The following is a 25949-nucleotide window of genomic DNA, read 5'->3' as shown; positions in this document are numbered from 1 at the left end:
GTTTTCTCCACCCAGAAGAAGTGACAACATGAACTTGATTCAACCTCTCTCTTAAACAGCAGCGAGCGAATCATAAAGTTTAACTGTCACAACTTCTTCGTCTGCCACTTCTGTAGTTACCTTTGCCGTACAGCATCAAGACTGACGTTTAACATTTCAGTGCTGCGTGCAGTTCCCTGACACCACGGCTCATGATTCCTAGGTGTCGATGTTGTCAGTGTCCTTTTGCCTCATGTGCATGTTTGTTACAGCTTCTAATTCAGGTTGTATGACCCAACACATCCGTCAGGAGCTCTTATTGTATGTTTACCATCAGTGATGATAATTTGTGCAGATGTGTGAGCTGTTCCTTGGGAGCTGCTCTGCTGTGACATTAGACAATTAACATGCAGGCTGGACTGCTTGACCTTTTCTGGATGGCTCTGTCTGTCCTCTCTCATTTAAACAAGGCTCAGTGAGATGAGTGGAGGTACAGCCACACTCACTCCTGGCATAATAAATCAAGCACAGGAAGCATGTTTGCCCTGTCACCACCACACGTTTCCTTTGCTGGGACAAGCGGTGACATTTATTGGTGGCTGAGAGGTTTATTCGCTGGTTCCAGAGGTCTGAACTAAATTCACATTCCCGTTGATGAGCTTTGGGTGCGTGTATGTCAGGCAAGATGGCTCCGATTCATTGTTGTTCGCCATGTTAGCAGCAAGGATAGGCTTAATGAGCCCTACAGGATTCAATCCCAGCAAATACCAGCCCCAAATTGATAATTTAATGATTCATATAATGAAAACAGGATATAAACTGAGGACGTGTTGAGTAAAGCTTGTATTATTATTTCAAGTGGAGCTGTATGATATTAAGTATTGCATACATTCAATGTAATTAAAGCTTTTGAGTGGAAGATTTTCTCATTAACATATTGCAAGCAATCTGTACAACACATTGTGACACTTGCAAATGAATAACTGATATAGATACTCTTTCTGTTTAGTATAAAATAATCTTTCTTTGTTTTGTAAAATTTAGTTTTCTGGAGTTCTCTGACCACACGTGAACTGCTGTTTCCCCTCCTCATTTTAAAAAAAGAAGGCATTTTTTAAAAAAAATCGTTGTTTTAGTGAACTAAAATGCCATTTGTGTGTGGATGATAGACCAAAACCTCCGGGAAAATGTTTGTTTTGTGAAATATCTACATGAACAAGACATTTATGTTTCATTGAAATTCACTTGTGTCCCTAGATGAGGGACCAACTGGTAACCCATTTGCCAGAATAAATGTTGGCAATGTATGTTTCTGATGTGTTAAAACTTGCCATTTATTCTTGTTCATTTTTCAATTTTATGTTGTGACATAGCTGTGCTTGTGGTCTGATGAGGTTTAGGCCCAAAAAACACTGTTAGGGTTAGGAAAAGATCATATTTGAGCTTAAAATACCGGCTTTGGTCCTCAGGGACACAGCGGGAGATGTTCCAAGAAAAAAAAAAGTTTTGTGCCCACAAACATGGTTGGAGATGTCATGGTTTAAAAATATCTGCTGGTTTCACACTTACAAATGTTGAACACGGTCTAGAACTGTGGTCGCTGGCTTGGTAGCCGTCTCGCTTAACTCTGCAACCATCCCCTCCACCTCCCACTATGAAAGTCAGGTCATAAATATTTAACGTGATTCTGGCGACTGGGCTCCAATCCCACATCACTCTGTCACACCTCACATACAACATTTAGTCACCACTCAACACACTACAGTGTTCTTACATCTAAAGAGCATCTACATCTATTAAAAGCAATGAAGAGGGGTGATGAAAAGACAGAGAGCTGAGAAAAAGAATTTAATTCAGGTTAGAGAGTGTACCCCTGCTATATGTTTTAGTAATTTATCTGTCAGTGATTCAGAGAAAATCAAATGTAATGTTGCCTGAGCAGAATTTTAAATGAAGTGGATGGAGCCATGTTAAGAGTAGGTTAAAGGTGGAGGAGCCCAAAAACATGAACCCATTTACTGTTGTGCTGCCTCCAATAAATGTGTGAGAGGTGGATAACCTCCTCGCTGCCGGAGCAGAGATTATTTCCACAGAGCTCAGGTCTACTGCCAAAATGTTTCCCACTTACGGTGAAGGGCTTTTACTGTAGCAGCATTTTGATGTTCTTCCTGAGATGCTCTTCTGCCAGGACGAGCAGGATCATTTTACTCCTGGCTAAAGTTTTTTGGAATATTTAATGAACAATCACATTACTTGTGGTGAGCCAATTTACCCATTGGGTAACTTCACCAGTCCGCTTGTGATCGATCAAAGCGATCAATCTCAGACCTGTCCATAAAGTCCATAAATCCACCCGTAGCAGAATGTGGCCTGTGGCTTGTGCAGCAGGCGTAAATCTCTATTCTCTGAAGGTGATCATTATATTCTTCCCGACCTTTGTAAATGCAACAAAACCGATCCGACGGTTGCCCTGGGGCCGCTTTAACTGGATGGGAAACAAAGAAAATCCTATGGATTACTTGAAAGGTTTTAGGTATGCTGCTAGTTAGTAAGCACATAGGAGGCAGTATGTGGGAGGATAATTCAAGCTTTGCAGCATGTAAGTGAATTCTGAGGCTTCACCACCGTTTAAATAATCAAAAGCATGTTCAATACCTCGCCACCATCTATCCGTAACACAGCGGTTTCCATAATCCCCCACGTCACAGAAGGAATTCACAGTGCTCCACGCGCAGTCTACTGTGCATTCATTTTAAATTCATAGTATGATGGATAGTTATTTATCATCTGCTATGTTGCACTGCCAGTCCTTTAAAATGTATTCCCTGCTCCATAACTCTCCTCCCATGGATGCAGTCCAATGTTTTATTTGCGAGGATCAGAGGGAGCCCCATAACTTTTTTCCTTCCCAGCAAAGCCTAGTAATTATTACACTCTAATAGCTTTTATCATATTGTAGCTGCGGGGTAGGCTGGTGATGAAGGAGACCTGCTGCACAGGTTCAAACCTTCAGCAGTGCATACAGAATCAACTGCAAAGGTTCTTTGGAGCCTCAAAGAGGCACAATGCAGCTTCTAACATCCAAATTAGAATGCCTCATTATTCACAAATTATTTTACGTGATGTTGGTACTAAATGTTTATACCCACCACGCTATTTACCAAAGGATACTAAAGAGATGAAAGAGGAAAGGTCTTTATGAGTGCTTACTGCCACTAAGGGAGTGTGTTTTAAAATTACTTTCTTCTTTGTTTTTCTTTTTCAGTCTTCATACTACATCACCTGACTTCCTTCTTTGCAGCTGTAATCATTACTACAGCCACTAGAGGTCGCTGCCTAACAAGAAACGTAAATATGGGTCATAATAAGACCTATATGGTTGTTAGTGATCTTTACCAATGCCTTTTATTTTATACGCTTGTCTTATGTTTGTTTAAATGCTAATCTTAATCTGTAAAGTAAATAATATCTAAAACTTGCCTGAAGTGCAGTGGAATAGAAGTTTAAAGTAGCGTATCTGAAAATACTCAAGTACAAATACATCTATTAATATAGTACTTCCTCTGAAATTAGAGAGACACAATCAGACATCTACGGGCAGCATGTCGCTAATCAGTGGAAGAAAAAGACACAGATACAAGGAGGGTTAGGGTTGAGGGTTGATACAGAATCGGTGCAACCTGTATACCTACTTGCAGTCGCAGTGCCAACCTCTGAGCCACCCTGCTGCCTGTTCATTAATGTTAAACATGGGACAACCACTGGAATAGAAAAGAACACATCCACAGATAGAGAAAGGTAGATACCAGGTATCCTTGACTCAGTGGTTGCTTTAATTTGATGTCAAATGCTAACGCCCGTTTGCTTCGAGGGTCACTGCTTCCAAATTCATCTTCTCTCTCTGCAGCAGCCACCGCTGTACAGCATGTTAAGACCTTCAGCTAGAAAAAGACTCCTGACAGCCCCTCCACTCCCCACGTCTCCTCACTCACACAGACAGGGGATTAGACTGCCATTTTTTAACTTTCACCGGCTGATTTATGTAGCGAGCCAAAGTCAGAAGCTAGGTGTGCATGCTGCTCTGAGCCGGTGCGCCACAAGCGTCCTTATTAATCTCTCCCTCTGAAAGTGGAACGCTCAGCAGTAACCCAGAGGAGAAGCTCAAACAGCCATCTATCCTCCGACGGATCACAGACACCAATTTGTGCAACTGGCTGTTTACTCGGCAAACTTTGTTTCCAGTGATGACAGCCAGCCTCATCTGTGGGGGCAGAGACAGATGTTATAATCCAGCTGGAATAAAGACGTCAGCAGAGGAATGCATTAGATAGTCACACTGTACAGCAACCTGTGTAGTAACCTTGAAAATTGTCTGAAATAGGCTAATGCTGCTGTTCTTGATTTAATTAGACTCTATATTTTATTGAAAATACATCTAAGCTGGCAAAGATTAAAACAATTTTCTGCAAAAATACATCGACAGCAGATCTTTGACCTTTCGCATCAGGTTGGTGATGTATCATTTTAATGGTGCTGCCATCGTGTATGTCAAGTTGCCAGTTGATTTCCTCCATGGGTCCAATAAGATTGTGGCATTGAAAGGAGGTGGACTTTATAGTGGCTGCAATCGTACCGTAGATGATGACGTCTCTGAAGTATGTATACTACTTAGAAAATCGATATTGTGGTTATTTACATGTAGATGTTGTCCACGGTATCCTAATTAGCTGTTTTTTTGCTGCTCTTCGTTCTGTGTCTACCTCACATAAGCTAGCTCACTAGGTGTGTGGAGGATAGCCCCTATCAACAAGAGGGAAATTGTAACTTAAAATTGTCTCAGTTACATGCTGGCTTGCTAACGTTAGCTAAGCCTACCCTCAGGAATCACCTGGTTTTGTTCAAAGTTGGAGGTTGCCTCATTTTCTATTTCTGGAGGTGGAATTTGTTACCTCTAAGAGTTAAGAGGCAACACATACCAACAGGGGAACAGACTTTGACACAACACCGGAGCGTTCTCCATCGAGTGAATGCCCGTCTGTTCACTCTTGTTTTGCCTCGGTTTCTAGCACCTTGCCTTCTTTTCCTCCTCCATCGGTGGGTTCTTTTTCTTTGCCACTTTCTGTTGATGTTCCTTGGTGCCATAAATTAATCTTAGCTTTTCTGGGAAAAATCTGTTGAGTAAATGACACAGACGTTAACTACAGTGTATGATCAATCAATGCGTAATTGATTATGTTTTTCAAGCATCTTGGACAACACATGCTTCCAGCATTTTACACAAAAAAAAATGCTAACAGGGTAAATATAATCAACAAATACACTGTCCAAATATCACAAAAGTCCTGACTGAAAGTCTCTGAAGCAGATGAGACCAAAATCATTTGCCATTAGCATTGGATTATCTTGGAAACACATCATCATGTGCCACAGCTGCCTTGTTAATGTCCCAACACTGTCATTTGGATGAGAATTAAAGGAATATACTCTCCAATCTGCTTTCTTTCAGTGGAGCTCAAATTCAACTTGGACCAGTATGTGAACAAACGCTACCCGGGCCTGGTAAAGATTGTGAGGAACAGCAAGCGGGAGGGCCTGATCAGAGCCAGGATACACGGCTGGAACGCGGCCACGGCTCCTGTCGTCGGCTTCTTTGATGCCCACGTCGAGTTCAACACGGGCTGGTAAGAAAAGGTCATGTTTAACACGACAAGGTCTAAGCTGTTTCCCTGTCCTTTCTCACCTTTGCCTTTGTGGTTTGCTTTTTATGTTTTCACTACAGAAGGATGTCATGTAAGATTATTATCGTTGAAATATGCAGTGTAGCCTGCCTTAAGCATTTTGATACGGTGCCAGGCCACTTTCTGACTGAGGCAGCACTTTTCAGCACAATGACCCTTATTATTAGTAAAGGTTTATCACTCATAAGCTTTTCTCTCTTGCGTCTCCTTTGAAACTGTGAGCGATGAGCGTCGGCCAGCGCTAAATTAAAAGACATCCCACTTAAAAACACACTACCTGTCCAAAAAATACAAAGCGAGAGAGCCAAACATTGTGAAAGGCGAGAGTGAGTGTAATTAAAGAGGGAACTCAAATGTTGAGCATTTCGACATTATTTCACCTGCAGGCTTATTTTGCAATATGAAATTACTTCTGGGGGTCTCAGTCCAATGTCTGCCTGCTGCCTAAGTTTACCAGCAAACAAGTCACCCCAATAGATGTAATTGGCACCTAATTTGAGCCTGTCATGCTGTCAGTGTTTGAAGATGAAGTGTAGCTATTGTTCCCTGGGAAGCTGCCTGGGAGACAGGAGGGGGACGAGGAGGGTTGAAGGAAGACGAGGGGGGGGGTAGAGGAGGATGTCAAACGTGTCAGATTTAGTGTCCCTGGATGCACTCCAGCCTTTTTGGATAACTAGATGTGAGAGATGTAAACAAATACGCCCATATTTTTTTTACACAAGCAGAAAATACGCTCTTGACTGATATGAAAAGCACCTGCCACAGGATATGGCACGGATTGTCACACCACTTCCTCTGAGAGCCATAACTCAGTCAGGTTGAAAGGTACAGAAATCACACACGCACAACTGCAATACAGGACAGGAAAGCACTCCACATAACTTCAGATTGCATAGGCTCTCAGGCTCATAGTCATCAAATTCAAAACTCTTCCGTCTGTATCCGAGTCATCCAGCTGGTTGACATGCTGGATGACTTACCATGATGCTGATTTGCCAGAACATAAACAAACTATAGGCTAAAAACATTTACCTGAGCCTCACAGAGAAGTTATCTGTTTGCACCAGATTTGCTGTGCAGTGGAGTGCAGGCCTGATCTTTGCATGACTTGACGGTAGACGAAAGCAGAAGAGCAGAAGTTAGTGCCCTCAAAAGAGCTTTCAAAGATTTTTTGTTCTTAGCTTTTTGTCTTTTTATGGGGATAATATTGTAGCACTATTATTTAATATGTGTGGAGAGCTGTATCTCAGTCTGTGCACACATACTCAGATTTGTCAATTCCTACGATCTCTAAATGCGGTGAGTTCAAAACATATTTTCGGATTCTTACACATCGACACGCATTTGCATACAGTATCTCATGATCTTTTAGGGAATTGTAGATACGTTCACAAATCTAATTACACTTGCAAATCTGAATACACAGATTCTGGCACACGTTCACAGAATGTTTTTTACTTTCATCTGGATCTCCTGCTTTTCCTTACACAAACCTCCTTTTTCTAAGTAATGCAATATGGACGAATGAGTTATTACGGCCCACGTTTTATAAATTATTATAAACTGTTTTACCATTTTTTTGACCCCTGATACTTCAGACCAACTTAACATGCAGCGTGGCCTTCTCCCATAACACACACAACCTCCAGTGTTTAAAAAAAAAAAAAAATGCAATATTGCCAAGAACAATAACAATTTTTTTATTGTCGAGAAATTAGGTATTTATTTGTCTTTCACTCTTCATTTCCACCTGAATTATTAACGGACACATAGCTGTTATTTAGCATTGCTTTAGACTTACAGCTTCATTTCTCATGATACAAATACAAATCATGATTAAATATTTGATACATTTAGTTATTTACTTATTGTAGTTGCAGCTATACATCTATGTATGTATGAGAAGTGTAACAGACAGTTGAAATCCCTATATTATAGAAAATGAAGCAAACAACCTCTTAGCACACGCTTGCTTGTTGTCCCATTATTCTCCCTGTTGCTGCTGATGTGCTCGCTGACCCCTGACCCTGTCACACCCTGTGGCGTTAATATCTGAGGATGTGCATAAACCGACGCAGGACTCACGATGCAGCCATCATGCATATGGAAACAACTTGTTTAGAGCAAGCACATCTTTTGCTTAAGGTAGTACAATTGCATTACATCCCTACCAAATACAGCCATACACACATATAATGCCTCAGGGGCTGCACAGATGAAAACAGTATTGATGAGCCAGTATAAAGAAAGCTCTATGTTCATTCTATGAACTGGTGCAGGACTTAAGAAGGTCATGGTCTCTCTCTTGGTTTATGAAGGCGACATGAAAGCACGTCAGGTCAGTGCGAGCATGACCCTGCTTATAAAATGACTAAAGCGTACACATACTGTCTAGAAGGCATTTACTGTACCGTACCACTACACACACTGACCTTGTAATCCCTGCAAAGGACTGATATAAAGCACCTTGATCATTGCCTCTCAGCACACTGTTTTGCAGCATGAATGGGAGCTTCAGGCCCGGAGGCTGCGCGAGGCGAGCCGCCGAGCACGCAAACAACACTTAGAGAGAAAGTTGCATCATTGCCTGGGAGCATTACTGATGATAATTGATACCCTGGTGGTTCCCTCATCTGTTTTCCCATCTGTTCTTGCTCAAAAATAGACGTGCCTTTTATGCCCCCATGTAACCCCTTCACCTAGGAAGGTTTCACTCCCTGTCAGTTCTCATGCTGTCCCACCACCCCCCCGCACAGCTCCCGGCTCTGTTCCTTTGAGTTAGTTCACCTGCTGCTATTGAATTTCACACACCTCACTCCTCTGTTCCCACCCCACACACAGTCACCCACATACGCACCTACATCTTGCTTTGATAACGGTCTGCTTTCGCTTTTTTTTATTTTGCTGCTTCAAATTTGCCTTTGCGTGAGGTTTTATTTACAGGACTCAATGAACAGTAGAGCAGAATCTGTATAATATCTGTGATATTTCCGCAAGTAATGTAAAGGTTAAAGGGAAATAGTGCTGGAGGAAATGACAGGTGTCTTTCAGAAACTTGTTCGTGCTGTTCGGATATTGTGTGTGTGTGTGTGTGTGTGTGTGTGTGTGTGTGTCTGCATTTATTACCCACTGTATGTCTGCACACACTCTGTGCTGCTCCTTTATTCAGATAGATTCACTCGTGGTATCTACACTATCTATTTGTTACAATGGCAGAAGCCCCCTATTTATCATAATGTGATTATTCGCCATTGCACATACAGTGATAAGTGAGATGGATGGCTCCTCTGGATGTTGTGGTGAGTCTCCCTCAATGACCTTGTACACAGTGCCTGTGCATACCGAGCCAGAGACAACGCTGCCAGCTCTCAGCTGCAGTGCTGTGATTCACTGGCACGGCGTTCCCCCCGGGGTGCTGTACATTTGCAGTCGAAATGTATTGCTGGTTCGCATTACTGTTAAAGCAAACTTAATTGTATCATACTGTATAGTGCACCAGACAGCTGTTTCCCATTCCCTCGCACCATGTTGGTTTATGAGGAGTTAAGGAGCGGGCTGTTTCCACCAGAGGAGTGATGGAATCTGATTTCCACGGCTTTGCTCCGCTTTAATATGAGGATATGAAATCGTTGCCTATCATTCATGTAGTATTGCATCAGCTAAATGTTCGCAATCCATCTCCGCTAATACTTCATATCCATCCATCCCTGAGACAAAGGTTGTCCGTTCTGCTCCAAACAGGACCAGTCTCCCACTGCATACTCTAAATTAACAGCATTAATGGCAGGAAATGGGAGCGTGTTGTAATTAGGACCTACTGTACTGCACGCCACACTCATGCAGCTGCAGAGGGGCGGCGCGGGGAAATTGATATTTATATGGTTTTTGAAGCCCCAGCACAGTTGCAATCTCAGGTTATTAACGATTAATGATTAGAGGTGTAGCAGCAGCTCCCAGCTGAGTGTGTGCTGGAGATAAGATTGTCATTGTGGGGCGGTTGTAATGAAATACATGCTTCAGAAAGCAGCATTTTGATGAATTTTGAATGCTCCACTGCTATGTGACCTGGTGATTTATTTATTTTTTTCTTCTCTACAAACTGGTAGAATTCATAAAAAGTAAGAAACAGATAAAACTCACCTCTGCCTCCTGTAATTATGAAATATGTACTATTTATTATATTCGTATTTGATATCAGGTCCTTTGTTAATATCTTGGAGCTCTATCTGCTCAAAATGCTGTGCAGGTCCAATGGCATTATAACAAATTCAAAGGTACATACATTTCACAGATCTTGAAGGCTGTGGAAATATTTTTTTTAGCAAATCATTTCTTTACTATTACTCTCTGTGCCTGGCGGTGGCTCAGTGTTTATATCTGTCTGGAGACAACAAAGCAGGCTGCAGCCACACAGCCAGGCATAACTCCAAAACTGCGGAAAAGACAGAGATTTTTTCCACCTTTACATTTATATCATATCAGCCCCGGCCAAATGCATTTAGGAGTAGTGTGGGATCTGACATTGGATCATAAGAACCTTTTCCACTTAATGCTTCTGCTTCCCACTATCTACTTCTGTGTGGATACCTTTGCTTTCTTTAGATTCTACATTTTTTTTAGACTGGCCAGCGTTAATATGTGCTTTAAATGTACATGTCTGAGCTGCTCTGTTTAAAGCAGCCAGGCAGGAGGACTGTGGACGGACGCACATTTAGTAAGAGATTTAATGCGCTTAAAAATGGCTCGAGGCACTACAGACTAAAATTCCCCTCAAAGACACATTACACACTATCATGTGCAGAAGCTTCATATGAACACTAGCAGGGTTCATTAATATAACACTTTAAAAGTATCTATTTGGGTCTACAGCAGTGTTGATGTAGCTCTTTGGTGTTTTAATACATAATTATGGACCTTGGTTAAAAATGAAGACTCCTCAATGCTATTTAGTGTCAGCTGTTCTCCTCATTATTGTGCATTCAGACATGAACTCCTTCACAGTGTCATTGGTTTTTATACAGGTTGAGCCTCCTAGTTAAAACTGTGACGTGTGAATATGGGTACATACATACAATAAACAGTGAACATACAGTAATTTACATTAATCCTCTTGTAATAGACGCTATAGTGATTATGGTGAGCATCTCAAATGTTAATAATACACCAGCAAAATATACAAATAGAAAGATAAATTAATTAAAAGATTGAGAAACAGAAATAAAGATGTGTTCTTAATATGGTGACCTATTACAGACCTATTCTACTTAAATTCAGGACATGATTTGATTTTAAGTGGCTCAGTCACTTTTGAGTTTTTCCATTCTTATTTACAAGTGACATCACTGTTTTCACCTTAACATAAGAATTCCTGTGTTTAACCTCTTAATCCTAATTGCCAGCAGGGGGCAGCTGAGAAAAAAAATCCTACTTCTCACTTGATTTATTACCTCAGTAGATAGTTTCCTAATGAGTTTATGGTCTCAGTCACTAGTTTCAAGTCTTCTTCAACACAGCATGATGTTCGTTTTGTAAATTATGGTTCCATTTATAGTAAAATAAACGATATAGCAGGGTTTGCTTTCAGGCATGGCTGCCTTGTGATTGACAAGTCACTACCACGGCGTTTCCTCGGGTTCTCAGTCAGATCCAATCAGGATACCCTCCCCCTCTTGTCCAAATACAGTCTTATCTGGTTCCAAAAAGAAAACAATCAAAACAAAAGAAAAAAACAATCAAAATGGCGGTGGCTCTAATAACAAACTTGAGGTAGTCCACAAACCAATGGGTGACATAACAGTGGATTTACATTTGGGAAATACAAAGTAGAAAGAGCAACATGCAGGGGACAAAACAGAACCTCTACTGTAGTTTGAAGCTCAGAAGTAGCACAATTTCCCTCTGTATGGTCAAGACAAAGAAAGCCTTGTTTTTTTTTGTTCACTGATCAAAATTATGAACAGACAAAGTTCTGTTGTGAAACTAATAAATATCTAGCTTTACTTGAAAACATAGTCAGGAAATTAAAAGAACTGATTGAAGTAGATAAGGCTCCAAGCAGTTAGCTGACAAACAAAAGCGCAGCCGTTTAGCTAACCTTAAGTGAGACACAGCAGTCTTTAAATCACATTGCTCTTTGTCGACAAGGACACAAAATAGATTTTACTCAAACCAGGGTTCAGTTAAGTGAGATTTAAAAAGGTTCTATGAAACACCAGAAATGTAACTCTCCTCACTTTGCTGTGCTATTCTTGTACATTCTCTCCTATAAATTATTTGGGTCATCCATGAAGGCTACAGTAAACTAAAATTACATCTCTTCCCAGGTAGCTCACATGTTCTGTTGCGTTAGAAATATAAAGGAGACACTATTTCAGGCACTGAGGGCACAAATCTGAGCCCTGTGCCCTTAGATGTCATTATCTGATAATTCCCTATTTCATAATCGTTAACAATCTGAGATCAATGTGTCTGGTTGCGTAAATAAAAAAATGTTATCTCGAAGGAGATTTTTTTTACGTCAGCACTGGACAGAGGAAGGACAGATAGTGAAACATTCTCTGAGGTTGAGTCAAGCAGATATAAAGTGAGATTGTACAGTGATATTCATCTGTACTGTTTGTTTAATTCTATGAGATGTGTGCGCCGCCTGATGTTAAGCTCCACAAAGGTGCCGCCTATTATAAAAGACAAACAGTCAGCCACGAAGAGTTAATAAATCAAAAGAGCTCTCGCTGCAGTAGAACCTCTATAAGAAATGGCACGATGGACCGAACGGCAATGGGGGTTGTCAACATGTATTCACGGTATTGAATTAGTCATCGCTGGAAGGGAGAAAAATCCTATTGTAATATGGAACTGAGTATGATTCAGGCCGATGTGGATGAATAACCCTCTCGGTGTTATGCAGATGAAATGACAGATACAGGAAGAGGAATGTTGAAACCAGACGTGCCCTCATTTCCAGAACATCTCTATCTTATCAGCCTCATGGATCCCAGAGGTACAGGAACTGCTAGCTGGCTCTGGGGTGTTTAGGGGTTCTCAAGGACAAAAGGGAGATGAATGGAAGATGCTGGGGTGGCTGAGGGAGCTCATCTCTAGGTCAGGGAGAGGTAAAGCAGATTCAGTAGCAGCAACATCTTAGTAAACCTCGACAAACTAACTTTCCCAGTTGGTTTACTAACGGTAAGGCAATTATTTTCAATTAGATGTAATATATGTCATTAGATGTAATATGTATATAATATATAGATGGAATTTTGGATATATGTTTTTGTCTCCATAAGTCAGAAAATACTGTGAACAGTTAAAAAAAATTTGGATGTTTTTAGGAAAAAAAAGTTAAATAAATCAGGCTAGGAATGTTCAAAATCTAAAAACTGACCAGTGCATTTAAGAACAAACAAACAGACAAACAAAGAGCAAAGTCTTTACTCTAACTCATACTCGCATTCTATACACGATATGAAGGATTTCAGTCGGCATGGTTTCTTATGTCTTTCTCAAACAGTGGAATGACTCATTGAGTTAAATATGTGTGCGAGACGGCTTTGAAACATCAAAAGACGAAGGAAGAATTCAGTGTATTGCAACATGTAGCAGTAAAAATGCAGAAAAGTTAATTCAGGCCATTTATCTCCAGAGAGTTATGAAGTTTTGAAGTTTGTCTGTCAGAGCTTGATTGTTCTCCATCAAAGACAATATTGCAGACATCGAGACGTCTGTTCATCTTCTTTTTTTTCATATAGACTAATCATTCAGCTCATTTATGTATTGAGCTCTCTCGTGACGCAGATGTAGCTGCGAATGTAAAGACTGCATCATTCATTCAGTATGGATGTTTGGATTGAATGTGGACGCTATTCATTCCCAAACCACGGGTGTTAAATGTGTTATGAGACAGGCTTTTGTGGGTCTAAAGAACGTGTAACCATGGATGTATGAAGGGAGCTGCATATGGTGCTGCCACTGAGCCTCGCTGCCAATTTGTTTCCAGTGGCCACTCACAGTACTGCAATGAAAACGTCCCCTGTGGCCTAGAAAACATTTTTCCCATAGAACACTATAATGAAACAGACATCTGTAAAACAAGGTGCCAGCCTGCTCATCAGGAGTGATGCAGCACTTTCTATCCAAAGTGCCCCGCGATACTTCTATGTAAAGCTATTCACACACACTCCACACACCATTGGAACAGCAATCGGGAGCAATTTGGGGTTCGGTATCTCACCCAAGAACACTTTGACATGCAGCCGGAGCTGAGGGGAGCTGATTAGTAGACAACCGGCTCTACTTCCTGAGCCACATCTGCCTCCCTAGTGTCACCAGTGTGCATATGCAGTGAGCAACATGATACTGAAGCGAGGAAGCAGGCATTATACATATTATATGTTCATGGCTGCACAGGCACAGGCTGCATTCACATCGATGGCCATCATTACTTGCCATCTTGTGATTATGGTATAAATGATCATAGTTTGTAATTCACGGTTTGCAGTGTAAATACATTGAATCAAAATCAGAAACATTCAAAAAATGACCAAGATGTGTTTCATCGAGGAAACACATGCAGTAGGTACTCAGGCCATTTGGCAGCTGCACACTGCAAGTAGCTTTTCAGTCTTTAGTAGTCCCCGGTCACAGTCAGTGTGGTTTTGACACATGCCGATTGTACACTCAATGGCCGCTTTATTAGGTACACTCATGCAATCTAATGCAAGATAATGCCTTTAATGTTAAGGGTTTTTTTGACACTGTCATAGAGGTCCAAATTAGATTTATGTTGTAGTATCAAGGTCATAGTTGGTTATCCAATCTCAATACAACCTTTGCCCCTACAACTTAGCCCTACTCCTCAATTTTGCACGTCTATCTAGGGGTAGGATACCCTGAGTCTTGTTGGGATAGAGGGATAGGGTGAAGTATTAGGGCTACATGGCCCTCCAACAGAAGTTTTGACAGAGGCACACTTCAAACCGAGGGTTAAGAGAACTCTCTTTTCAGTGTGTCATGGTCTTTAACATAAAACAGTCGCTTCTAGTTTGCTGGTGTCTGTGATGTATGGTGTAGGTCTAGAAGGGTTTTCCCATTTCATACGGGAGAGATTTTCAACCACTACCCCTTGTAACGTGTAATGGAATTTACAGGTTCTACAAGATCTAGATGTTGAAAGTTTTTCATACAGCACTATAAACAATGTTAACACCATCTTCTTATGGCGCCATGTCTTATTTTGTCCAGCCAACAGTCTGTAATCCAGGGGTATTTAGTTTACAATGAAAAAATAAAAAGAAAGATGTAGCAAATCATCACATTTGAGAAGTTGCAACCACAGAATGTTTGTTACTTTTGCTGGATTAAACAAGTGAAACAATTAATTGATTATAAAGTTGTCACAGATTTATTTTCTATTGATTAATTAATTGACTGTTGTCCATGAATTAGCAACATCAACAATGTTAAAATATGTTTTCAGTGACAGTTAATATGGCTGCTGAGTAAAGACGCAGAGAGCCATCTGCCAGCCTCTCAGGACCCCAGCTGGAGTACTTTTACCAACCACTCTCAGATTCTTAAATGATGGCTTCTTCTAAGTACTGCTTCATATTTTTACTGACATCATCTCATATAGTACACTTTAGATCCATTCCCTCTGTACTTTCCGTCCCCTACCTTTATGTGATAAGTAGTAATTTTGCTTTAGGATGATAAATGGGCTTCACTTTTTCAAGAGAAGTGGATGGGTAGGGTGGGGTGGGGGGGAGGGGTTGGATCAGGGTGAAGATGGAGAGAAAGAAAGTCAGTGGGTGGGTAGATAGAGAGAAAGTTGGAGTGTGGGAGTATTCGTGAGAGTAAACTTATCATTTTATAATTGCATCCTGATTTTTTAAATTTAGAAGTATATCATGTGAAGAACTGAGCATATGAAGAGTTGCTTTGAAGATATGCTGGAGATCATCTCCCTGCATGAGAGGATTATACAAATATAGCCAGTGCCAGCAGCGCTTTAGCATCATTCTGTACCATATGGATCTCAAGACCATGTTGCCCTTGGCCAAGGCTTTAAAAGGAAGTGGGAGCTCACTGTATGTGGCATTGACAAAAAAAACCCATTCGACCGAAAGACATAGGCGCGGAAATCTGCGGCAAACTATGGAAGCCACCAAAGACCTATTATTAATAACTGCTGAGTGCTGCTTTTACTGTCAGGAATGGAGAAAACTGTACAGCTGAGAGAAAAGGTTGATTTATACTTCTGGTTTATGACTGTTTGAAGGGTTTGGTCTGTGTTGGTGTATTCACTATGAATGAATACACCTAAGCTAATCGCCTCTTGGCTCTAGCTCCATTTATGAGGTACACACATGAGAATGGTATCGATCTTCTCATCTCGTTCTTGGCAAGGAATTAAATCAGCCTGCTTCCAACATGCTGAACTATTCCTTCAAAATAAATCAGTAGGGATTTTTAAAGGTCCAGTGTAAGAAGAGAGATTTGTCTTCCCAATCCCTTTTTGGCTGTTTCAGACCACATGGTAGACATAGAAGCTCCTGACTGGTCAAATGAGGTGTCAATCAATAGGTCAGAGTTCTAGTTTGGGAAATTAGACATGAACATCAATTGCCACAATGCTGACTTCTGTATTATAGCTGGTGTCTATCTATGGGAGATCACTGTTTGACTGAAAAGGCATCTGGGGTTTAGGTCTAATTCTACTTGATAGTGTATTATAGCTAGCTCTTCTCTCAAAAACATACTCAAATATATTTTATACATTTATTTTGACCCATCGTCACCAGACGGACTACCAGTGGCCTCTTTCTGGACTTGTTTGTGACTTTTTCCTGGTGACTTATGAGTCCTCTTCACCACTCCTTCTGCAGGCTCAGGAGGTGGTGCTAAAATGCTCCATGAACCAAGACAAGAACCTTTTAAAGCATTATAGTTCGGACTGACAAGCCCATAAGTTTGGTGTGTTTCTTTCATATTGGCCTGTTCAGAGCCACTAAAACCTTCAGATGTTTCGTGAATATGGCCCCAGCTCTCCATTTGATGTGTTCTAAGAGAATGTGGGCCAGCTTAAGCTGCCTCAGGGCAAAAGCCATCAGAAGAAGAGACTAAAGAAAGAAGAGACTAACCTGCAACTGTTCACATAGAGGGAAAAAAAGCAAGCGAGCAGATTTTTCCCAGGAGCAGACTAAGTCTGTCTTCTCTCCTGATGTGTTTTGCTTTATCAGGTTTTACCTCTTATCATCGTTCTCACTGGGATAAGTGTCACATTTTGACATTTCGTTTTCATGAGCAGGAGATATAAAATAAGATATGATATTATTTGTTGTTCCGCAGAAAATTCATTTTCCAAGACCTTCACATCATAAACAGCGGAGGGAAGCGGTTCCCGGCAGTCGTTTTGAATGATGAATAAACGCTGATTCGACAGACTGCATCATCACTAAAAACCTGTCTAAAGCGCAAGAGTGAAAGTTGAGACGACATCTGCAGTCATCCCCGGCTGCTCCTGGCATCATTTTGATCCTCTCTGTTCAATATGTTTTACAAATATATATGGTTTGATTTGTTCCACATAGTTTCTGTGAAACTACATTCACAGCTTTCACTTTACATTTGAATCCAGTTACATTATCCATGTGGTCATTCAGATTTATTCAGCCTAACGTAGCTGCAATATTAATACTTCAAACCTCTACAGGGCAGAATGAAAATATGCACTAGCTTATTATTTGCCCTGTAGCAGACTTTTCTCCTCTTGCTCTCTCTCTCTTTTTTTCACCTTTTGCAACTGTGCACTGAAGCTTCTGCATACTTGATTCCGAAAGTCAGCCTTTAACTCCTGTGTCTTCTCCAATCCAAAGGGCTGAACCCATCTTGACCCGGATGAAGGAGGATCACACCCGCATCATCCTGCCCGCCATAGACAACATCAAGTACAACACGTTTGAGGTGCAGCAGTACGCCAACGCCGCCCACGGCTACAACTGGGGTTTGTGGTGCATGTACATCATCCCGCCGCAGGAATGGCTGGACAAGGGCGATGAGACGGCCCCTATCAGGTGAGAGCCTCTGCTGGCGAGCAGCGTCCATTATAGATGAGGATGTTTGATGAAATATGGATAGCCCCCGGATATGACTTATTCATGTGTGGAACCATCAAACTAAGCGGCTCTGCAGCCTGACGTGCTGCTCAAACAGACAAATAAAGCTGTCCCATAGAAAGCTGTCTAATTACCATGATGAATATCTTCATTTTGATGCAGGATCACAAGACCACGGGAAGGCAGTGTCATTAGTGTAATTGTGTGTTGAATATGAGCAGGGCATTCCATTATACCACTGCTGATTGGAGGACTGCGCTGGCTTGTATCGTGTTTCTGTATAATCCTAGAATTTATTATGTCTGTCCTCGGTTAATCATATCGGATTCTGATCGAAGAGCACGGGAGTATTGTCTTACATGGAAATGGTCTTACATTCTAATCAACATCTGTTTGGCCCGAGCAAGCTACAGTTACACTAGCTACAGAGTCCATGGAGTTAAATTAAATGCTTTATCTGGGGACATCACCTGTAACAGCTCTCACCAACACCAACAACACCAACACATTTAATTCAGACAAGACACTGGCAATGTGGTTAGAGCTTCTGGTTTCAGTAAACATCTGCGTAAAATAGTGACCAGATAAGTAAAAAGAACATGTATTTACAGGGATACAAGTTTGCTCCTAAAAAATAAAGATGAATAGTATTATGCATATTTCCACAACACCAATTTCATCAGTGCATTTATTTATTTACCCATCTATTTTTCTAAATCCCTTCCACTTTGCCGCTTTTTAGATTTAGATCGAAGCTACCATCAACAAAATTCAACACCTCCTAAGTTTTAGTTTGGCTCATTTAAAGTCCATTTGCTCTATCCCAGAATGGGTGAATTTACCGGAATTCTTTTTAAAGATGCCAGTAAAACGTTGTTTTTGTCTACATCCAACCTTTCCCTAAGCAAGTTAAAGCCATTTACTGTAATATTATCCTCTGTGCTTTTAAGTTAAAAACAGTTGTAATCCTATTTTTCATTTACTGACCATGTGTCCCAGAAGTATGGGACAACCATTGCCCATTGGCCCAGAGGATGAAACTTAATGGGTTTCTTTGACAAATCAATGCTGCAGAATGTGATGCTGTAATCATGTTTACTATGGAGCCCCAGAATGCCCGAACAAGATATATGTGATACTGCTGAAAAGCTGCAAAACTCTGTTTTACATGAGTAAAGCATGTGGATAGGATTAGCACTTCAAAGGTTATTTAAGATTTTAGAAGAAAGCCTTTGTGGATTAAAAAGAGAAATTCACCAGTAGATAGGTGAGTGTGGCGAGTTGAAACTAATGCTGTGTAAATGAACATTTTATTTAATTTATTTAGACAATGGGAATCACTGGAAGTGTTGTTAAGCTCTCTGGCGAATATGTACATTTGCATAGTTGTGACCTGACACATAGTAGGGGCCATGGCTGACGATTATTGTCACTATTGATTAAACTGCAGATTATTTACCCATTGATGAATTAATCACTAAATCTATAAAACATTACATTAAAATGCTGGAACCAGCAAATGTTTTTGCTTAAAAAATGACTAACTGATAAAGATTAACTGATAATCAAAATATTTGGCAATTAATTTTATTTTGATCAATTTATGAATTAATCGAATAATCGTTGCAGCTTTGGCAGGTACAGAGAATTTGTATCAACAAATGCTTGTGCTAAAGCTAAAACAGATTTGTTATTTTGAGGCATGCAGCCATCCAGCCTCCGTTCCCTGAAAGAAGGAATCAGAATTGGTCAGCACTGTCATAACAATAGGAAAATCTTACATCATTCATCAGAGAGCATCACCAGGATTGTGTTGCCACGGCAGCATGGCTGAGCCTGCATGAACATGAAGGCACAACTATAGAGATACAGCAGTAACTGGAATTTGTTCAACACCGTCAAGAGAGATGTAGCTGCAAAAAACGGACGTGCTGCCATTTACTGTTATCCTTATCCCGTGTCTCTGGCTGGGCTTGAGTCTAGAATAAAAACAAGCAAAATATGAATGTACGAGGAAGAAAAAAAAAAACTGATTGGTCATGCAGTATGCACATAGCAAATGTGGCCGTGCCTACTAAAATGTCCTTTCACTTAACAGTGTAGCTGCCTCCCAGGTGCAGGGCTAACACCGCTTGCTGATGAATACCTAAATGCACAGGTCTCAGTGGAAGGCAATGTGAGAACGTCTCTGTGATCTTGGTGCATTGCCACTTAAATTTTGGATCTTTAAAATCTGAAGTTAAAATATTCAGGCATGTAAAAAGACATCAGCATTCTGGAGGAATCATTGATAATAATAAGATATTATTATTAGATTATTCTTTCTCAATACTACTTCTCCTCACAGCCTCCTTTGAGGACAGCCTTGGGACTGATCACTTTTACCTCACCTCCAAAATACTACTCAAATCATGATGATGTGGCATTGTTTGGGATCTGCACCAAAGAAACATGTTTTCTTACATCTGGAGAACAATTTTTTGGAGGTGAGGGCATCTTTGCAGCACTACAGAACTTCATTATAATGCTATAAAGCAAAAAATTATTGCTGCCTCTGCGATGCAGCACATTATCTGTCTATATCTACTGGGAGGTCACAGGTCAATGATACAAAAGCAGCACTGATGGTGTTCTGTGCATTGCTCAAGGACACTTCAGTGAGGACGCAGTTACTGAGATTTGCTATCACACAACCAGCAGATAGAAACAACATTATTATTCATTTGGAGTCATATTTCTGGTCACCTGGCTGTTGTAAGTCAAATAGTCACTCTCTTTTAGCGCTGCTAAAGCTACATGCTGTGGCCGAAGCAACATTGTGAGAGCTTTGAGAGTGAGGAACAGCAAAATTGCAGCTAAACAATGAACTGAAACTCACTTTAAAGGTCTTAAAAGCCGAGGGGAGTTTGCTAATCACGGGATAATTGTTACATTATTATAAGAATGTCGGTTATTGCAGCCTTAAAGCCTTAAAGGCCATGTGCCAGGCTATTGCGAGAATAACAAAAGACACTGATGAAAAGAGAAAGGGGTGATTTTTTAGAGGTTTTCAACAAGATCAAGGACAAGCATAGAGAGCATAATCAGACATCGCAAAAGAATAAATACAAAGGCAATCAGAGAAGTAGAGTAGGTGCTGTAGCATCTGATTCTTATGGTTTTCTACAGTCAACTGATCAGCTGCTTTAAAGTTGATTGACTCTGTTAGTTGATTCTGGACCCATCGGGAAAGATTTAAAAAAACATATTTTTTTTATTTGTATCACTTAAATCCCTGGCGGCTGCTTGTTAACCAAGCTGCAAACATGAAACAAACTGGCGCTTACTGCCAGAATGTCTTCTAATATCCCAAACTATTATAAGCTTAAACATTCACACACACGCACACGCACACACGTTGTCAGATTTTGACCTGCAGCAACAAAAACTAAATTCCAAACCAGTTTCATTACCTCGCTCAGTCCAGCTTAGGCAAAGCAATAACGGTTTCATTTGATACTTGTTCTCATAGAAACACACGGTGTGATAACAGTTTATACTTAAGACCTAAAGTCATGTCATATGAAGGCTCCATGAGAATAACGTATTATTGAGCATCAAGTGCTTGACTTGAGATAGAAGTAAGATAACAGAAAAGCCTCAGATACTGCAGAGCTGGTTCGTGTTCCATATTGACACTTTGCTGCAAATGGACACATCGCCTCAAGGCCCGGCTGAAGTGTGTCGGCTGTGTGGATTTCTATTGGAAATCATTCTCCCACTTGTTTCCTCAAGGTTTCTGCCCATCAACAACAGAAGCTCTGTGGCCATTCAGAACTCAGTTTCAAAGCCTTTCCTGGCTGTTTGGACACAGTGAAAAACAAAGTGGGTAAAACAGGCACAAGGATGCACAAAACAGCCACATTCTGAGAGTAAGGAGGATTGCAACTATTTTGGACATTTGACAAAGGAGGTTTTCTTCTGCAACTACAGTGATCATTGACAGGACAGAGTAGGAAGGGAGTGGAAATGTCCACCAAGGGTTTTGATGTGTGGTAAAAAACTGACATCTTTAACCAAAATCATTTAGAGAGTGTTTTTTTTTTTAAATGTGAAGCTTTATTTTGAATAAGACATTATGACAAAGGCTTGATTGATTGTTTATTCTGTGACATATCTGAATTTTTACTCATATTTTTGGTCCTCAAAAATACTGCAACACATTTCATTTGACTTTTATTGCATATCCATGCACATACATATATGCACCCATCCAGGTGGCATAATAAATGCCACCTGTTCTGGGTCTTCGGGGGTTTAGCAGATGCTTGAAAAAGATTTGAGGTTTAAATGCATTTGAGAACAACATGAACATGACTTAGGGAGACGAATAGGAGCTTACCTTGGATAAATGGAAGTTTAATATAAAGAAAGAAAATGATTTGCATTAAACGTGACTTTACACAATACTGCACTTCAAACAGGTGTTACAATAAATGATAACGAGCAAACAGACTCTGTAATCAAGAACTGATATTCTGATGCATATATAAACCACATCTGTCACACAGTGAACAAAAAAAATAGAAGCTGTGCAGGTTGCTACCTTTAGATTATCTTCCAAAATCCACTGAAGTGGTTTCGTTACATATCCCACATGGCTAGATCAGTAGATGCTATAATGGCTTTTATATAGGATATTTATTCATTTGAAAGATATTGCTGTATGGATCAAACGTATTACAGTACTTTCAAATGAAGTACTGAAAATCTAATTTCTCTTATACCTTATTTGAGGCATCAGGGCTGTCATGCATCAAAGACGTCATACACAAGCCAGATGTCAGGGTCAAAAACAGTTTCAACAGCAGCTTCCTCATCTGGGAGAGAAGTGAGCAATCTTAAATGAAAGTCTTCATCTTGCCAAATCGTGTACACTTATCACATGATTCATACTGCACACTGCAAACAAATAATCTGGAGGCCAAAGTTAAGGGGTGTGAGGGGCGGATGAGCCCTGCAGGCTGACCATCTGTACACTAAAAATAACTAAACCTGGTGACACTGAAGGAGAAATCAGCTTGAAAATTTCCTTCATCAATCTGTGATGACTGCTGCAGTACAAAAGTTATTTTGTGACTCTTATGATTTCCTCACACTTTCTCTCACAGTTGCAGTCTGACAAACCTCAGAGCGGTGAGTTCTCTATGCTGTAGTACATGTCGGTACAAAGAGACAGAACACTGGCTGGGTGTGTCATTCACACTTACAAAATATTACAAAAAAGCCACTGGGGACTGTAATGTATTTCACACACATCTGATGGCAGGGTCACACTTGTGCTGTGTGTTGAACTTCAATGGAGAAATCTCTTTCTCTTTGGTTGTTTAACTCTGTAGCAAAATGGCAATTCAGGGTGAAAGTGTCGCTGTTTGATTCTTGAGTCTAACATTCAGACTCTCGATTGTCTGCATTTGTGGAGGAACAGCTGGCTCTAATTATTCATTTAATTGGCTTCAGTTAATTGGCTCGAATAGGGGAATTACTTTTTCATGGCTAAATATTGCATGTTTGATCACCTCGCACACCAGACAAATGAGAGAGACACCAGACTCAGCTATCGTTTGTTCTCTTTACTTTTCCCACTAAACATTACCAATACATAACCCACCAACTATCTGACTGTTATCCATGTGACAATGTTTCTTTTATAACGTTTTTACTGTACCTGGTGTGGAAAAGCATTGCGAGCATAACACAAGTTGGTCAGCCAGGGATTTTTGCTTCCTCATCGTGTGCATCTGATGTAAGGTGCTGAGTCTGAACTTAAGCACGGAAACAGTGTTTACATTTCCAGGGAGCTTACTCTAAAGAGAACACTCAAAGAGAGCTGCACTGTGCAGACAGGCAAGGTAGGTCACTTGTCAAGAGAGGAGAAAGGACGAGGTGAACGGGGGTGTGTGCGCTGTGTCTGTCTTTTTATCTGCTGCACAGTGAGTGCAAATAACGGCACTTCAAAGCCTCTCTGTCACATCCTTATAATTTAAACAAAGACTATGTGAGGCTACATCAGGCAGTAAGAGCATATAATTCAGTCAGTATGGGCCATTTTAAATAGTGTGGAACAAAGACTTTAAGAATTATGGATAATGATCGCAAAGATGCTAAGCATTCATTTGAGAATTCATTTTCTACAAAGTGTTTGTCATTGTAATTGTAATTTGTTGGATGTCACATAAATAATGAGGGTCATAGAGCACAAATTGTTGCCATAAGGCCAGGCTGTCCTCACCAGAAAATCTGATGTATAGGTCATCTGTGCAAGCAGCCAAGTATGACCGAATATTGGCAGTAATTGTTAGGCAGTGACCTCTAGTGGCTGGAGTAATTATGATAGGAGCCAAGGAGGAAGGAGGAGGATGGGGTTGGTGGTTGGAACAAACAAGCACAGGACTTTCACCCAGAACACTGCAGTTCATGTCCCACTCGAAACCTTAACCCAGCAGTGAGTTATTTAAACTTTCATAAGTAAACTAAGTAACCAAGTGGTTTTTGTGCCTAAACCAAACCAAGAAGGTTTTGTGCCTAAACTTAACAAATACTTTTTTCCCCTAAACCTAACCAAGTTGGTTTTGTGCTAATGATTCTCTCATTAGTTAATACGTGTTCAGTCATTTAGGTCGGAAGACATGTTGTATAAGGAGTCCAGCTGTAACTTTCAATTACCATGAAACAAAATATATTTTTTAACAAAAAACAACCATGTTTTCGCACTGTTTTTTTATTTCTCTTATTTTGAGCAAGTTACAGCAATTTGACACTACGCATATAATATAATGTGAATGCCAAGCCATAAAGGTTGATGTCAGCAAATATGGTAGGAAAGCTTTTCTTGTAGATATAATGGTTCAGATGGGTTAACACCCACCCTTGCATCCAAGATTTATTAATGTACTGATCAAGGATTTTCTAAAAAACACTCAGTGGTAGGAGTGTGACAGTGTGTTTTGACAGGGTCTAAACCTAAAAGCACTTTTTCTTTTTTGGCTCAGTGCACTCTCCTAATACGGAGTCAGTGAATCACAATGCAGCTCCCTCTTTCCTGTACTTCCTACTGTCATGTCTCTCAAACGTAAGTGGGCAGACACACATTGGACTCTTCTGTGAGTGTGTGTGTGATAATATATGGTGAACTTATCCTGGGAGCCATTCCAGGAAGAAGAATAAAGCCACTCATTGGTCATTTTAGAGGGGAAGAAAAATAACACAGCCCCGTACTCTGTATGAATGTAATGGTTTTTGTGGGGCTTTGTCCCAGAGCACTTAAGAACTGACAGATAATAGTAGTGAAAAGCAGCCCTGAGGGGACAGCAGCTAAAGTGGGACCATTCCTTTTAGTGAAGGTGGAAAGTATCCACTTCCTTTTGTAGAAAAAAAAACACTCTCCATCTTTTGCTCTACCAGCTGAACTTGGGGAGATTTAAAGGTGCGCTAGTTTTGAACTTTCTTTAAAGTTTTTTTTTTTCTATGAACACATTAGTATTCAGTATAATGAAATCTGAGGTTACAGTTAAAATGCCACTCTGGACAGTGCTTTTTTCTTTGTTTTCTATCCTTTTTAGAACATTTAATTTAATTTAAATATTAAAGCTGCATTTTTCTTATACATGTAAGAATCTAAAATTAACAGTTCTGACATTACGTTATGGAGCCACCTGCTAGCATTGCCCACTGGGTCCTCCCTGGGCTAGGCCTTAAAACCTCCTCCTCCTCCCCGTGGTCCATAGCTCTTGTTCTACACTCACCCAGTGCTCCAAGCTCCCAGTCTGGACCGCTAGCTGTGCTGCTAACTGCACTGCTAACTAAGCTAACTAGCTAATGGTAGCTACAGTTAGCAAATAATCCCCCAGTTGCTGCAATACCCATTGGGGACACAGAGCATTTTAGCATCTTTCAGTACATTGTTTTGATTTTACGGTGAATATAATCATGTCTTCAAATTGATACGAATGTTGCTTTGTCTCTGCTGGATGTTAAATAAAGAAACTTCTGAAACAGAACAACTTTATAAGATAATAAAGGATGTGTTTACAGCTTCTTTTGCTTCCCCAAATGGCCAAAGGGTGATTTTAAAGCAGCA

General features: G+C 40.5%; 1 protein-coding gene across 1 annotated transcript in view; it reads left to right on the top strand.

Moving 5' to 3' along the window:
* Positions 1-25949, top strand: part of galnt9 (polypeptide N-acetylgalactosaminyltransferase 9) — a 93268-nt gene that overhangs the window by 29947 nt on the left and 37372 nt on the right. Inside the window, exons 4-5 of the mRNA XM_084358852.1 lie at positions 5486-5660; positions 17591-17788. Of these exons, the coding sequence (XP_084214978.1) occupies positions 5486-5660; positions 17591-17788 (373 nt within the window). The remainder of the gene's footprint in view (positions 1-5485; positions 5661-17590; positions 17789-25949) is intronic.

Source organism: Pagrus pagrus, assembly GCF_965226575.1.
Source record: "Pagrus pagrus genome assembly, chromosome: 8".
Taxonomy (NCBI): domain Eukaryota; kingdom Metazoa; phylum Chordata; class Actinopteri; order Spariformes; family Sparidae; genus Pagrus; species Pagrus pagrus.
Note: the sequence above shows the minus strand (reverse complement) of the source record. Positions and strands in the feature narration are given on the sequence as shown.